The sequence below is a fragment of the Anarrhichthys ocellatus genome, unplaced genomic scaffold (assembly GCF_004355925.1).
Source record: "Anarrhichthys ocellatus isolate YVR2014 unplaced genomic scaffold, GSC_Weel_1.0 scaffold13, whole genome shotgun sequence".
Classification (NCBI taxonomy): domain Eukaryota; kingdom Metazoa; phylum Chordata; class Actinopteri; order Perciformes; family Anarhichadidae; genus Anarrhichthys; species Anarrhichthys ocellatus.
Genome location: NW_022280043.1, coordinates 84,569 through 102,355, shown reverse-complemented (window position 1 = coordinate 102,355; position 17,787 = coordinate 84,569). Strand labels below are relative to the sequence as shown.

General features: G+C 39.9%; 1 protein-coding gene and 1 long non-coding RNA gene across 2 annotated transcripts in view; one reads left to right on the top strand and one right to left on the bottom strand.

Moving 5' to 3' along the window:
• The first annotated feature begins 1,468 nt into the window (after positions 1 to 1,468).
• LOC116386822 (uncharacterized) lies at positions 1,469 to 3,855 on the top strand. Its single transcript, XR_004212985.1, has 3 exons — positions 1,469 to 2,137; positions 2,260 to 2,497; positions 2,604 to 3,855. It is a non-coding gene; the product is annotated as an uncharacterized LOC116386822 (long non-coding RNA).
• A 10,318-nt stretch (positions 3,856 to 14,173) lies between these two features.
• The window catches only part of sntb1 (syntrophin, basic 1), a 43,805-nt gene continuing 40,191 nt past the window's right edge, over positions 14,174 to 17,787 (bottom strand). Inside the window, exon 8 of the mRNA XM_031852875.1 lies at positions 14,174 to 15,624. Coding sequence (XP_031708735.1) covers positions 15,532 to 15,624 — 93 coding nt within the window. The 3' untranslated portion in view covers positions 14,174 to 15,531. The remainder of the gene's footprint in view (positions 15,625 to 17,787) is intronic.

Here is a 17,787-nt window from a genome sequence, read left to right as displayed (position 1 = left end):
GCTAAACATTATTAGCCTTGCAGTTCTCTGCTGAACGCTTAGTCACTCGAAAAGAAAGATTTCACATCCTGCTTCGCTCTTCACATCCCGCTAGTGGCAACATCATTGTTCCCACTAGGTCAGTCACTTATAAAACTATTGCTGGAATAAACAAGTATGCTCACCTTAAAACATATTGGCTGTGCATAAAAACAAAAATACATAACACACATTGGTGGGCATCACACTCACAACATGTTGTCTTTGTGCTACCTCAGATGCACATGTAGTGCAGACGGACACCAATTCCATACAGCACTAAACAACGAAAATAAACATTATTTTAACCTTGCAGTTCTCTCCTGAACGCTTAGTCACTCGAAAAGAAGGATTTCACATCCTGCTTCGCTCTTCACGTCCCGCTAACACATTGGTGGGCATCACACTCACAACATGTTATCTTTGTGCTAATCACAATTTCATCACTTGCGGGTTGCACTATCCAATCTGAGATATTAAAGTTCTCACTATTCCCACTCCACCAACAAACAATCCTGCTGCCAGTAGACCTTTGCCACAGCGAAACCACCAAATTCTGGTCTGAGTCTCAGCAGCGTTATGATGTTCAGCCATCTTTAGCCGCTGTTCAAGGTCATCGTTGTTATGTTCAGCCACATTTAGCCTCTGTTTAAGGTCATTATTTCGGGCCGACTCGATATCGTTATTATGTTCAGCCACCTTTAGCTGCTGTTCAAGGCCATCATGGTTATGTTCAGCCACAATTAGCCTCTGTTTAAGGTCATTATTTCGGGCCGACTCGATATCGTTATTATGTTCAGCCACCTTTAGCCGCTGTTCAAGGCCATCATGGTTATGTTCAGCCACAATTAGCCTCTGTTTAAGGTCATTATTTCGGGCCGACTCGATATCGTTGTTATGTTCAGCCACCTTTAGCCGATGTTCAAGGTCATCATTTCGGGCCGACTTGACATCGTTGTTATGTTCAGCCACCTTTAGCCGCTGTTCAAGGTAATTAGTGTTATGTTCAGCCACCTTTAGCTGCTGTTCAAGGTCATCATTTCGGGCCGACTTGACATCGCTGTTATGTTCAGCCACATTTAGCCTCTGTTCAAGGTCATTAATGTTATGTTCAGCCACCTTTAGCCGCTGTTCAAGGTCATTATTTCGGGCAGACGTGACATCATTGTTATGTTCAGCCACATTTAGCTGCTGTATAAGGCCATTATTCCTTGACTTTCTTATACTCTCCCAAAGTACACTCATTTTGCTTTCTTGCTTCTACTGTAGGCTGCTGGTGTCTCTTGAAAGTTCTCAACTGTGTGGACAAGTCTGGGGTAGGTAGGCTTTATAGTTTCTTTGCCTTTGATCTGGATTGTGCCTCTCATCTCTTTGTGACGTCATGCCGTTCTACAGAGTCTGTTTCTGAACTGACGTCATTTGTGACGCTTTGCCTTTGATCTTGACGAATCATGTGACGTCATTCTATGCGCCAGCTGTGGCCGTTTGGAGACCGAATGCGTCACTGCGGCTGCGACGAGGCTGTCCCATTTAGAAGACTCCTTCCAATGTATAAATGAATAAATACAAGAATAAATACATGATGAACGTGTGTTAGTGAGGTAGGCGGTCCGAACCTCATTCTTAAGCAGGATTGGTCGAGTCGGGGAGCAAGACAGAAGCAACCGATTCTTAGCGAGTCATCTCTGTGGACGAGGTCAAAAACTATCTAGCAGCACTCATGGCTTCGACCGGGCGGCCGCTGGCAGACCTGCTGCGGGATGTTTTCCATGCTAGATCCCTTGTGTAGACTAAATTACTATCGCCGGTGATGAGTGATTTATTTATTCATGCTGTGCGTCAGATCGCATTCCTGTAAAGTGTGCGATGATATCGTTAGCCAACATGTGTCTTCTGCAACGTCCTTATTCTCTGATTATAGCTTATCCTCTTCACTTGATTCTAGCCGAGGTTTCTAGACCGTTTGGTCCATATATTGGAGGGAGAAGGAGGCGAACTGTTGCTGCGCCTGCACGGCTTCATTCGTACACTCACTCTTTCTGTTGTATTGAGGACAAACCGATAAGCCAGAGACAGACTTGCTGCTGCAGGACTAGGGGGAAACGTCTTACATTCCAAGGTAAATCAGGCATCATGATGGACAGACGTATTTTTCTTGAATCGAGTTACCTTTCAAAAACATTAAACGTTATTATATGTCAAGTTGGATCGATTGTTTGTATTATTATCTTCTATTTCCAGGTAGTCATACTGATCCAGATGACTTTAGAGAATTTATTTTAGAGGCATATCCAAAACTCAGACAAGGGAGGATTTGAGTTGCTCAAAATCTCTGGAACAACACGAAGTCGCCAACTGATCATCATACCATGTCCCAATGAGGGTTACCATGTGAGACATTTGAAAGATCCACAAACACAGATTGGTCACGCTACAATTTTCATCCGACCACTCCAAAGAATCCTGAATCTGGAACCCTGTAAGATCCTCACTTTTAAATTGGTGTTCCCATATGAAAATGGCAAGAGTATGACTATTTACACAAGTATAGCTTGTGTTACATTTTAAAATGATCTTGTTTACAGGCATGTCAACCAGAATGCAGTAATGAGCTAGTTGGACCACCTCAGAAATGTGTGACGTGTGGAGAGGAGTTCCCTCTTACAAGAATCAAGGCTCCCAGTGATGAGTGCGTGAGGTATTGCTCTACAGAACTAAAACGTCACATTTGTCAAGCACTCAAGTAGTCGTACATCAGACATGAAGCATTAGGCTCTGGAGTCTGCCAAAAGATGTAAAGCATGTTGAATGTGGATGATCCTGTATGATCCTGAATATTGGTCTTGAGGGAAAGTTGAATTTGAATGGATTTATTCTATTCTATTCATATGACCATTCTTTTCTGGTTGCAGTGTTTTTGTGAATGTGTAATATAAAATATACTGGCCCCAATAACAAAACGTGCTTCTCTTTACCCAAGACCATCACAGAGCAGTGGTGAGGTCGAAATTGTGGTGACCACAGAAAGTGCCTCCCGAAGTGAAGGTAGATTTGTGAGCATGTTGACAAGACTACAAGTGAGACAACAAGGGCCAGCAACACAAACTATTGCGTGCCACCTCTCAGGGACGTGTGGCTGCTCCTGAGATAGTTGACCTAGATCCCACTGATTTCTACAGGATCACCCAAAGTATTCAGTGGCTGATTGATATTTCCTTACTAATTCTGTATGAAAGTTTGAATGTCTATGTCCTTTACATTCTGCACTGTCAATGTTCTTTCACTTTTCTTTTTTAATTGAAGTACCAGGAGGAACTCTTCTTTTTGAGGGGGAACAAGATCATCTGACTCCCTCCACTTGGCATTACCTTTTGGAGAGTGACTTCTTTGTTGTTGCTGGCCAAATGATTGGTCATTCCTCCATAATGGGCCATGCCTTGGAGGACTCAGCCCAGCTATCCTGCATGTGCTCTTTGGTGGATCCCCAGAAGAAGCCATAATAGATATTAAGGACTGTGCTGACCTTGACACAAAGTGGTAAAATACATTTTTCCAGTAAGATTTGAATGATAAAAATTCGGGGCAAGGACAATAAAAGTAATACCTGATGTCAGAAATTTTTCTCATACATTTCTACCGACAAAATATCTAATAACTGAATATTTAAAGTGTTATTTGATTACGATCATAAGCCTGCTACAAACAAATATTATTGAGTTGGGTTAAAAAGGAGCACAGCAGTCATCAGTTAGTCCTGTCTGTTTTAATCAGCAAAATGTGTATTTGTGATTCAATGAAGAGAAAAACATTTTCTCTAATAAACTTTTTATGTTTTTGTCCCCCACCCCTACTCTCTCTTTCTCCCTCATTGTCTCTCTCTCCAGTAATAACGTGTTATAAAAAGTATTTTCTCAATAATTCCAGACAATGACCGATATATATGTGTTGAGGACATTGTTGACTCCGCCCATACTGAAAATCAGACATTTTTACTGTACCAAATCAGAGACATTTAAAATAAAAGTTATACATTTGTCCCAAGAAATGGATACATTTCTGAATATTTGAGGTGCTATAAAAACTATTTTCTCAATAATTCCAAACAATGACTGATGCATATGTCTTCAAGACATCGTTGACTCCTCCCATAGTGAAAATGAAACATTTTTACTGTACAAATTAAAAGATCTTTCAGAGTAAAATTACTAAATATTTGAACATTCAAAAAGCTAATTTCGGAATATTTGAGGCGATATAGAAATACTTTTCTCAATAATTCCACACAATGACTAATGAATATAAGTTGAGGAAATCTGACTACACATATACAGAAAATGAAACATTTTTTACTGTGGTAATTAAGAGATTTTTTAAAGTAAATGTCCTACATTTGTTCCAAGAAATATCCAATATAATAATAACAATACAAGGTATATGATCTGCATGTGCTGGTTGTATCGCAGTGGACCAACAGAAGAGATGATACAGTTTAGATTGTACCTCATGCATCTGTGTCACACGACAAAATCCTTGATAGAAAATGACCAGAAAAGGAAAATACTTTGTGGCTGTGCAGAAGAGAGGAGACAACAAATGGTGCCACTTATCACTAGTCCTTGGTAATAAGGGATACATGTAACTAAGCATGGAGACAGAAACTTTTTGTTCCTGTGTTAATAATACTTTGTACACATTTAAGTCACAACAATGTCAGATATACAACTTTCAAAGGAAGACAAAATCACAAAAGTGTGGAACAACAAATCCACAACCAGATATTGCAGTAGACGTTGCTTCTTGGTTTTAATGCCAGGACCCTAAATGATTTAGAGATGATCTGTGGGCCCATTAAATGAATACAGCAGAAATAGATGAGTTGGCCATCTGTTGTCACTGCTGCTTGTTGCAACATGTAAAATAAATGTTATTAATGGCCGTGGGAGGTTCTTGTTCCAGGGACAAATGGGCAGAAGCAGATTCATGCAACTAAAGGGGGAAGGAGAGGTTGCAGAGTAAAATACAGTCTTCTATCTTCTATCTAAACTGTTTCATCAGACATAAGAAAAGTCTAAAGTTTTCACTCTGTTGCTTGTTTGCCAGGGAAACAATTTAATCTGTGTGTGAGGAGAAAACAGAGAAAAGCAGAATGTCTGTCTTCATGACAACTGGACCAAAAGGCTAATTCATTGTGTACGTTTAGTTCCTGATCAGCATTGTGTACCGAAGAGCTTATTCATGCGCTACAATGTTACATTGTTATCTACCTGTTTGATGTGGCCCTTCAGTAAAGCCATCCATCGCCAAAGTAGTTTCTTGATAAAACATTTTGGACTTGCCACTGCACTATAGTCACTATTAGGACTGAACATAACTCTTAATAACTCTTAACTTTTGCTAATGCAGTGTTTTGAAAGTCTTTTTCATTTGTTCTTTCATCTCTATATGTTTAAGGTGCAATCAATTGGGAAAAGTGCAAAATTTCAACTTGCATTTATGCATCTTTGTCTCAATTCGCCCATGTCACTTGCATCTTTGCATTGACCTTATGTGCAATTGCACTGCCTCTGAAGTTTCTTTCACATTTTGTCTAAAGCACGACAAAAAACAAATTTAACTTTGATTTTGTCTTCTGTAAATTTTATCTCCCTACATGCTGGTCTTAACGTTGTTAAAAAGCCTTCTCCGCACTGAATTATGCACTAAGTTTTGCCTAAAATGCATCCAATTTTCAATTATTTTGTCATTAGTTCTCAAGTCATTAAACTTGGGTGGGTGTAATTTTGTGTTAGTATGTGTAGGTGGCTGATTTTGTACAGGTGCATCAATGTGTGACAGTGCCCATTTCGGGGACAAAACAGTTATAAATGAAAATACAATCATGATTGCCATCTAGCCTGCGCACCTGTGCCAAAACCTTCCTCTGAGAGATGATACTGGTCCGGCGTGTGACAACATGAGACAACATGTAAACTTCTCACACACAGCTGGAATGTATTGCTTACTTTACTTTGTTTTATCTTCTTGTTTTATAAGCATTATTTTTTCATTTTATTTTCACTGGAAGGAATGGTTTGACAGTTGGGTAAATATGTGTATTTGCTTTCTTGCCAAGGATTGGATGAACAGATTGATGCCACTCTTTCTTTTGTTAATTGGAGTAATCTGCTCCACTTTACATCTCTGTAAACAGCATTCTGAATGAGCTGTAGTTGTCTGATTGCATCAAGGCCAACATGGTAATTTCTTTTTACCTAGTCTGTGAAAAGGGGTCATTTTTTGCCTAACTTCTCTCATTCCACAAATAAGCATGTCAATTAAGTATCTTCAGGCGTCTACGCTGACCGTGTTAATGGACCACTAATGGCAACAACCTGGACCGGTGGAACATCGTCATGTTTTACGGTGAATTCTGGAAGTGTCTGGTGTTCGAGATGCTGGACGTCAGCCTAAACAACTACCTTTGTAAGAACTGTCATCCAGCAGGTAAAGCATCAGCAATTAAGGCATCACTGAACACTGTCAGTTTTAAACTAAATATTATTTGTATTTCTGACCTTGTACTTCTGTTATCTCATGACTGCTGTCTCTTATTTCTGCTTTTATGATTTAAAGCACTTTGTGCTACATAAATGTTACATTTGTCATTATCATATCACTTGCATCTCCTCTCCAAAGAATCGCCACCTTAACGCGGTGGAGGGGTTTGTGTGCCCCAGTGAGCCTGGGAGCTGTGTTGTCGGGGGGTAAATAGCTCCTGGTAGGGTCTCCCAAGGCAAAGTGGTCCCAGGTGAGAGGCCAGACAAAGAGCGATCCACTGACCCTTTTTGAATCGAACAGAAAATAATTGTATGTGTGTGTTTCCTACTCATGCCTGTGGGAACTGGGTGATTATCTCCAATGGTAAGATCATGAATGAGAAACGAGCCGCTGTAATTTAGTCTGTTACTACATGTTAGGCTTTGCAATTAATACAATATGTTTCCTCATTTAATTTAATATTTTTCTTCCACATTAAGTGCTCCAGAAGTTATGTTGGGTCTCCTACTTTCCGTGGCCGTAGGAATCTTGTTTCTGGGCTGTGTGATTACAACCATGGTGTTCAACTTTGGGCTCTTCCCGTGGAGAATTGACCGTGAATTAGTAAGTAATTCACCATAACTGGACCCTCTGTTTGCTTTCCATTGTATTCATAGTGGTGCTGCTGCTCCTATGTTACCCTCCTTAACAGTCTCCATATTTATTGACTGGCTTTCATCAAAGTCCTTATTGCTTATGATGTGCATAAGTAAATAAGCTGAATGTCTTAATGTGATGCGTTTTATCTCCAGCTGCAATACAATATCGATCTCCTGCGTCCACTATTAATGCCAGACGGAAAACAAAACTGCTTTCAATCAATGGATGCTTACGGTACAATGCTCATTCTTCAACTATTTTGATATAACACATTGGATAAAAACACATGACAATTCAGTAATAGCCAAGTTTAAAAAAAGAAGCTTATTTGTAAAGATATGAATACAATTTTAAATAGATATCTTTAATGAAATATAGGCACTCAATCTCACAATAGCCATCGTTTTCCAAGTAATAACAATTACTTGGAATGTTTATATACGTTTATAAGCAGTATAACATGTTTTTAGTTACCACTTCAGAGGAAGAGGAACAAGATGTAAACACAACTGACATTACCTCCTTATAAAATGAATATTGTTAATGTGTAAGCAAACAATGGTACAGTTACACATCAAGCAGACAAGGCAACATTCGCATTTATTTGAAGTCATGTTTCAGGTTGATGAAAGAGCTTTGTTTCGGTCCCTGCCAACTTCTGGGGGAAATATGCCGCTCTTCAGCTGCTGAATGCTCCACTGTGTACAATGCAACCAGCTAGTTGTTAACTTTGTCTGTCATTTAACGAGGAACAGGAAGCACACAGTTGATTCAAATCCAAAACAATGAGCTAAACAAGGCTAAAACCCTCCATGGAACTAAAGGGAAACTGCAGAGCTGGTGATAATTCTTTGTGGATTTGTCACCAACAAACACCACTTTTCACTTTGTTCAACTTTTAATATGAAGATATTGATTAATGTAGCTTTAATGTAAACAATGAATACATCTTCTACTTAAATAATCAAGCTATTTTTTGGGGCAATCACCCATTAACTTCTGTTAACTCCTCCGAAGGAAGCATATTACTGCAGTGCATCCTTTCATTGTCTCAGTGTCATTATTTATTTCCTGCATGTGTTCTTTCTGTCTCTCGGGTTGTGTCTGGTCAGATATTGTCTCTCTGTGGTAATTTTGACTTTTTTTTATGTCTACCAATATCCCACTTATTGTTTGCATACACATTTTGACTATAATACCGATCATAAAAGTGCAAAATAGAGTGAAATAAGGTATTCTCTGATAAGCATACAGATCCAGTTGAAATCCTGCTCTGCTGGCCTGATAATCTTGTAATGACATAATGTTGTCATGGTGTTAAACTAAAAATTCACAGCTTCCAACTCCCATTGGTACTGTTTTCATGACAGCTTGCGTTACTCGTGGGATCCATTCACATGTGCAAGAAAGCAAGGCACACATGCACATGCATTACAGATTAATCTATCCCTGTGCCTCTGTGCACAGGTTGATGGGACAGAGTAGAACACAAAAGACTCTGTGTGTGTGTGTGTGTGTGTGTGTGTGTGTGTGTGTGTGTGTGTGTTAGAAAGAGAGATGGGGGTGCATTCAGGGGTAGTGTAGGGACTTGGCAGTGGCATCCAGAAACATTCCTATCTCTCACACACACACCCGTTCCTCACCCCTCATCTATTTTATCGTCAGGTTCCCAGAGACTGGTACTTTGTATTTCTGTGTGTGTGCGTGTGTGAGAAAAGGAGATGTTGTGTACAGTCAGTGGGAGTACATAGTTCCGTGATTTGAGGCCACGTATGTGTATAGGTTGCGTGTGGGCGGTTGTTTTTGAGAGTAACCGAGCTTGAAGTGCAGCATGTGTTAAGTGGGAGGGTCACAGCAGCGACTTCACCTCACAAACATGCTTTCTATCTGCTTTAGTAAGACAGTGTGTCCTTCTGTGTGTGTTCATGTACAGTGTGTATGTTGCTGAGAAGCTTACTCATCTTCTTCATGTACATTAACAGATAATAACAGGGACAGAGTGAGGCGATGACCCAGTTTCTTTCTCTTGCAGTGCCTACAAAGTGTGCCTTTGTCTAACAGATTAATTGTGAATGTTCTCATGTGTATCACATCAGAGACCAGTTGTGTTCGCTGAGTTATCAGCTCAGATATCACATTCGACATACAACGTGCTAAAACTAGCAAAGAGTGGCAATTTAAAGACATTAAGTAAAGTGAAACAAAACGGCCCGTGTTCCTTTGATTTAGGATAAACACAGCAAAAAAAAAAATGTCTGAGCCAGATGACAAGACTTTGTGTTGAGAATATTTCAGCCTAACTAGGCCTCAAGAAAGTGCTATCCTGTAGAGCGACTTGTACCAGCATCACCAGCACTATCGCTGTATGCTCATTTGCTTAATGATTAAGGTAATAATATGTCAGAGGTGTGCGTTTTGTGTTTTTTTAGCTTGCTGTGGAGTGGTCAAACAATAAACACATTTATATATGTAGGCTTGTATCTATGATATAAAGATTATATATTGCAATGTCAATGCTCAGCCTGTACACTGCTACAAGGAGACTGTACAGATTAAGCCTAATTTGAAACCCCAAATTGGTTGCCCTGGCTAATTTCTCAGCAAAAGCAGAACGTCCTCTTCTTTCAAGAGAAGAAGCATTTGCAGCAGTTCTTCTTTTTCTTCTTCTTGTCTAAAAAAACAATAGACAATAGATACCTCAACCATCCCCAGATCAAACAGCAATGTGGAATGTCTCAAACAAGATACGTTTTTCTTACCTGAGTTGGGGGAGGGAGCGATCTGCTTTTGTGTGGGTGGATCTTGGTGGCGACCAGAGCGGTGACAGGAACTGCAGCAGAGTGGGGACTAAACATATGAATACCCACAGAGTTAGTATTCGCCCTGTTTTTGTCGTAACTGCTCTGGGCCTGGCTGCTGCAGACTCCACAGGTCCATCACTATCAAAACATAAAGTCACACTGCTATGTTAATGGACAGCAAACAGGATTCCCACCTGGTTGTGATGACTATTTTCGATGTGCAAAGCAGGAACGTAAGTGCTCACAGCTCACCACGCAGACAAACAGATGCACACACACTGCTGCTGTTGTGGGAGCTGTTGGTAATAAATAGGTGGTTGAGAATATCTTGAGGGGTCATCTTTCCCATCCCACTTGAGTATCTCCTTCAACAAGCTCAATGCACTCCCCCCTCTCATCGCCTTCTGTCTCATTATTATCGTCCAGGCGCATCCAGTTTAAGAAAAATTGGAAAATGCAACAGTGGTCAGGTCTTTCTGACAATGAATGAAAGTCACTTTTCAGCAGCTATCGCCTATTTAACCGCCTACAGTCTTTCCTTCATCCAGAGAACGGAAGGTGTAGAACCTGTAGACTAATGAGTAATTAGTTGATTCCCAGTACGCATCAGGCGTCTAAGAGAAGGTTGAATATATTTAAGACAAATGTCAATACATTTAGCATGTACTAACTGCAGTAAAACTGTTTGTTTTAATAATAAAAGGAAGGTTAAAGATTAATTGACTATTGTAAAAGTAGAATAAGTAATAACACCTTCATCATCCACTGACTGGATTCTGTTTTCTTGAAAAACACCTTGGATTTCCAACCAGCATTGAGGAGATGCCTCAGGTGGCGGACCATGGAGGTCGATAATGAATTGTAGCTGGAGACAAAACCCATTATAAGAATATCCAATAAAAAGGCCATCTGTCTCTTGTTGCCATGAAGCATTTCTATGGTAAAATCATAACACAACTTTCATTGCAAATGACACTGGAGTTTCACAGAATAGATAATCAGACTTAAAATCATGAATATATGCTTTATATACTGTTTTCAAAAACAGCACTGATATATCAAACCTTAGCTGTGCTGTAGTTTTTGTCCTCTAATTAGAAATGACCAATTTCCAATCATATTTAGGCCTCGATTCTAAATGTGTGTGCTAAAAACTCGTAATTCACTCAGATGAAGATTGTAAAATCCAAACATTTATTATAAAATGCTAGGATATTTATTACATATTGCGTTAAAGCTGTTTATTACAAAATGCAGCAGACTATTACATAATACGGTGTTATTACACAATATGTTGTTAAATGCCTCTTTAAATATCTTATTGCTACTTTTCTAAATTAAGCCAAAATGCTGTGTAGCCGGCTAGCTACAGGTGGTTTAGCTAATTGTGTAGCACAACGAGAGGCTTCAGGCGTGTTTTATGTCCTGAACAGAGTCCAACTGCATGAGTCAAGCTCAGAACCCAGTGTGTGATAGCTTATGACTTGTGAGTTGATTGAGGAAATTGACCTACTGTGGATGACCTGAGCATGAGATTCATGGGGTGTAACTCATTGAGAGAAAGGTTTGGTCAACCTTGACTGAAAACTTTGAGGGAGCCTTTATGAAATTGGTCAGAATGAGGAGGATGAAGATATTTCAGATGAGTCAGGACGGTTGCAGGATTTTTGGGTGATGCCTGACGATGAGAGTGAGGACCACCTTCGCTGTGCGTCAGGCACTCTAAATCTTGTTTCCACCAAAGTAATAAGGAACCACCCACAAACTGAAGCACAGCGCTGTGTTCTGCTGTCTGGAACACAGCGTACAGGTTTCCTGTAGCAGCAGAAGGTTTTGTTAAAGTGTTATTTATAATGTCCACCATGCCACATTGAGACTTGGGAGTTCAGGGCAGTAGTGACATGTGGATGACTTGGTGCTCAACTCACTCCCTCTCAACCCATCTCCAGACTACTGAAAGTAGTCTAAATTATTTGTATTTCTTTAATTTAGCACAACATTAAAATTTACACTCAGGAAATAAAATATGGTTCCGAACAAAGTATCCCTAAATGTTAAACGTCAAAGTCATGTTCAGTCTAAGTTGGACATGTATTGGCTTTGCCCTTCCTTTTGCTTTGCCCACCCTGTTCTCTCTCTCTCCCCTATTACTTACACAATTTTGATCTAGACTCTCCAGCAGGCAAAGTATACAGGCTGCACACTCGCATGCAGACAAAAAGCTTTTCACACACACAAACAAAAAATAAGTGTCCACTGTGTGCACATGAACACAACTCTGGACATTTGTTAACACACACACACACACACACACACACACACACACACACACACACACACAAACTTATGCCTGATTGCTAATTGATCTGGTTCTTGTCCAGCCCCTCAAAATAAAAAGCTGACAGTCTAAGTCAATACAGCCCTCTCAAACTCTCTCAGTGAGAAAGCTGGTTATTAGTGAGCGTGCATGCTTGTGTTTGTGTGTGTGTGTTTGAATTTCATCAGTGATTGTTGGTCCATTTGTATGCGTGTGTGTTTTTAAGTCTTAAAATTGGCACAAACACTGCTTTCTGTCTGTCTCAGTGGGAAAGGTGACCTGGAGAGCTCTTTGTGTTTTTCTTTCACATGATGCAACAATTGCTATCTGCAGACGTTAAGTGTCCCACAGAGACGCTGACTTGATTCAACAAAACTCTGAGCAGAAGGGGAACGGCGATAAACACAAAGAGGTGGGGGAAAAGGTGGGAAATTGCTATAAAACAATGTCAACTGGTGAACAATGTCAAGAGTTATGATTGCTTGACAGGTCTAAACTCCTTACCCTCAATTACATGAATGTGTCCATCCATTTGTTTGTGTGTGAGGGAGAGAGAGAGGATGCCAGCTCATTACATAGGAGCCAAGTTAACCATGCCAAAGAGTTACGATTGTGTTAAGCGCTGCCTACAACTCAATTACTGTCAAGCTCTTTGGCTAAAGACGCGTGAATTCTTCCTGCTGAGCCGATCAATAAAACGCTTCCCAAGTCAAGCTAAACTGTCACTAATACGCAGTATATCAGCAAACCACCTCTCATGCTAACTGTCCCAAGATAAATTACTGCGCTGTTTACAGCAGGGTTCATTTCAGTTCTGAAAGTAGAAGAAGTGAATAGTATAATATCCTACTACTAAAAACAAGTATCGTTAGCAAACAAATTGTAGATGTCATTTACATTTGTATGTGATTTAAGTGAAATGTCAACATTTTCCAGGCTTCTTCTCTCGATTTGTATTTGCTGTTGAGAAATGAATAAACAAGTGAAGACAATAAAAACAAACTCATCATGTCGCTTTTGTTAAATACATGATTTATGTGCACTGTTTGAGTTAAAAACTAGGCTTTGTCATTCTGAGTGACAGTACAGTAGCTGCCAAAGGCATCAGAGTATTCTACATATCAAAGCAACCTTCACTCAAAGAGCTTCTCCTCACTTGAGGTCATCAGTGAGTGCTGGCTTCTCGGCTGAACACAAACGTGTCACAATGATTTTAGTATCAACAAAAACAGAGGCGTCTTCTAGAGAGTGGTGGGATTACAATGTGTAAATCATTCTTCACAGTGCGAGTGTGTGTATACTTGGTCATTGGAAATGTGTGTTTGATATGAACAAGACAGCAAACAAAATATCTGCTAGTTGAGTATTTCTGTGCTCATAACCAAGAGAAAAGTAGCCATAATAGAAGTCACACTATTGATCCACCCTTTGACCTCTATGATTACTTTCTTTGTCTTCCTCTTTGTCGTCTCAAGCCACGGGGAAAAGACCCAGCAGCCGACTATGTCAGAGACAGTGCAGTGTATAGATTTGATCTGCTGCATAACATCCAATAAAAAGTGTCCTGCACTGGCTGCTCCAAGCAGGACGGAAGACTCCTATCATCTTTATATTGCTATAATTAAAGACAAATAATACTTGATGGGGCGAATGTGGCACAGTTTGACTTTTTAAAATATGAATATTAGAATCACTCATGGCAGATGTTGGCTTTAGTGTGTTAACCAGGCAAAGAGGCTCCGTTCCTCAGAGATTATCAAAGAATTTCAGTTGATTAAACAGGCTTTTAATCATGAACAGCTCTCAATCCACTCTGAGATAAAGGAGGAAGGAGTAAGACTGCAGACCCTTTGAGGAATAGTTTAACATTTTGGGAAATAGATCAGAAGATAAATATCCCTCTCGCATCTGTCCATTATATATAAGGCCATAACCAGTAGCTGGATAGCTTATCATACAGGAAACAGCCAGACAGTCCAAAGGTACAGTAACAAACTCCACCTACTAGCACCTCTAGAGCTCCCTGATTAACTAGCTTATCAAGCTAGCTGTTTTCCAATGTTAGCAAAGCTAAGCTAATAGGCAACTGGCTGTAGCTCATCAAACTCTCTGCGAGAAAGTGAAAAAGCATATTTCCCTAAAAGATCAAACTAATGTATCTGGTCAAAATGTGTTTACCAAAGTATTCTGCACATTACCTCATTGTTTGGCTATGGAACCATTAGGGATTAATTAAACGTGCATATTTATCCTTATCTTAAACCTCCATGCATATGTAATACTAGTATCTCTGTGGAAATCGAAGTTGGAAGTTGCAAGCTATTATTATTATTATTCTGAGTGATAAAGAATACATGGAATTTAAATGTGATTTAAAAAAATACATCTGAATGCTTGTGTATATTATAATTCATGTTGATTGGAGCCGAGGCTTTTCTCTATAACTGAAGACATCAGAACTGACTTCAGATAAATCAGTCAAACGTTGAAATACTTTACTTACTTTGGTCACAGTATGCAACATCTTAAAAGAATACGGTGACATTTTGAATTTCAGTCAGCCGTCACATTGGTGGAGACTGTGCGGGCGGTTGTGCCAACCAGTTTCAATGATGAATGACGACGTCGCTAACAAGACGATTCAGTGGACGCTAACAAAGACAAATGCATAAAGTTTTTCCACAGTGTGTCAAGTGTTTGGTGAAGAAAAATGAAAATGAAATTCAGAATGACCTTTGAGAGCTAATAGTGAATAAATTATATAATTGGTAAATGGAAGGCAGTTCGCCATTACATTTTGATTGAATTAAAAGTGAATTCATCTCAATCGTGTCCAGTCCTTCTAATCCTGGACGTGACAGTAATGCCCAATCTGTGTCCATCTCTCTGTATATATCATCCCTCTCTTTCTAGTCCAGTCCATGTTTTCTTCTGTGGTTCTTCAGTCAACACTTCAGTCCATGCAGCCGGTAAAGGGAGGGTTTATCCCAAAAAACAGTCCACTTCACTCAAAGCAAAAACCTACCTGGGTTAGTTTCTCCAGTGTTTCATTGACTTGGAGATTGAGGTCAATTTCCAGATAGAGGCTACATTCAACTCAGCTTGGGTACCTGACTGATGGAGTTTGACGTGGCGTACTGCTGCATGCGGGCTGCAGAGAGGTGGAGAAACAAGGTGGATTTATGCTTTCAAAAAAGACTAAATGTCCCTTTAGAGAGGTCAGGCCACCAGACCCAGACGATAGATCTTAGCAGAGAGGAAGGAGTGGAGGATGAAGACGATCGGCTTCGGACACGAGTGGAGGTCCAGTTGCTGGAGGAAAAAGGGAAAAAAAACAAAATTTAAGAAGTAGAAAAAAACAGAGTAATGCAAATATTACCAAACGGGACAGAATATATTTAAAAGATGTGAAAATTAATTGGAGCAGAAGGGATGACAGAGAGGGGAGGGAAAGAAAAGAAAAATAGTTTGTAAAGCTCATAGAAGTATATTCAGAACTAACTACACAGGAAACAGTTCCCCATGAGGCATGGATTAGACAGACCTAGCTCGAGCTAAGCACACACACAAACACCATCACTGTGAACAAAGCTCTGTTCATAGCCTGAATCAACAGTGGTACTATGACTCACATCCTGTTCCTCAGGTCTAAAGGGAGATTTAACCTATAACTTCACACTTGGACGACTGTTTAGGTGGTCATATTTACCACTTAGCACATTTTAGCGGCTATCTCATCCAGTATATCCAGTAAAAAAATATGAGTAGACCTACATCACTATTGGTCCACAAACATATGGTGTATCCAGAAAGTCATATTTTCAGCATAGTTTTTTAGCAAGGCTTTAGTATTGGCAATGTCAGTCGGTCTGTCAGTTAGCCCAACACAGACTGAAATATTTCCACTATTTGGTTGTTTACTGTGGACTTTGGTGCAGATATCCACGCCGGCCAAGGCGTGACTTTGGAGATTTTCCACGAACGCCACCAGCAGGTTGATATTTGTGGTTCAGCTAAAAGTTATCGAGGGAAATGTCTCAACAACTTGCAGGATTGCCATGAATTGTTATGCTGGTGATCTCTCCAATTTTAAACCCCTGCTATCATCAAGCCAAAGCTTTAATTTGTCCAACATTTTGGTTTACGACCAAATACCTGCTAAAATATTTAATTCTCGCCAGCCTCAGTTGTACTTTGTGTTTAGTGCTAATTAGTAAATATTGGCACGCTAACGCGCTAAACTAAGATGGTGAAAATGGTTATCATTGTACCCGCTGAACATCAGTATGTTAGCTTTGTCATTGTGAGCTTGTTAGCATGCTGAATCAAACATTTAGTTAGCATTTAGCATTAGCCTTGCAAGTCAACCACAGCAGAGGTGTGTATATACTTTTTGGTTTCTAAACCCAACATATACTTCATGCTTGGTCAGGGCCCTTGACATCATCTTCTAACGCACGGTCGCAGTTAACAGGTGGTTAACAATGTGAAAAAACACTTTCTTAGGTTTAGGCAACAAAACCATTTAGTAAGGTTTAGGAAAAAATATTATAGTTGGGTTAAAAATAAGTATGTAAACTAAGTAAAACATAAACAACATAAGTACGGAAAGGAAGTAACTTTAAAATAACTCAACCACACTTTGGGACGTGAACACCAGTCTGCTGGTTGCAAGTCCTGTGTCACCCACCCCTCCTCCCTCCCATCCTGTGTGGGTTTTCTGGGTCTTTATACTACGTCATCACACGCAAGGAGCATTTTCTCTAAGCGTCTAATAATGACGTGGATGGGTTTACATAGTAGTTACTTGAAAGCCTGGCGCATCTCCTACAGACACTGAAGGGTGCCTTGTGCGTCGGTGACAAAGCGTAGGTATTTGAAGCCCTGGGGATGAGAACAGACTGCCAAACCTCATCAATGGTTTTAACTTTATCCTTGCTCTATAATACATTTTCTGTATGGGGGGAGAGGGACTGTCAATTGCTGTGAAAAAATTAGATATACATAGTCCCTGCCAAATGTGACAGTGTAGTCAACACTACTTTCAAATGTTGAGCTAATGAGCCATCAGCCACATCCGCAAGTGCCTTGGGATTTTTATAAAGCCTTGTGTATGACTGTGTTGGGATTCAGAAATGCTACAGACACCAAAATCTGTTCTGCTATGGTAGCCAACAGAGGGTTTTGAATCAAAGCTCCAAAGTCTTTGCTTATTTGCCTTCAGCAGTATCTGAGCCGTGAAACACGAGTGTATCTGACAGAAGTTTTATACGGAGCTGTATGTGGACTGTTGTTCTAGACATTGATACAAAACGTCTCAGTTTCCAATTTGAAATCCCAAAAGCCTAGAGAGTAAATATTTTAGTTTTCAACGTCACTAACGTACAGTAAATCTCAGTGCTATGGCTTTATGAATGATGAAACATCAATGTTGTGATTCGCGGTAAAAACTGTTTGTAGAAGTGCAAGGGGGGG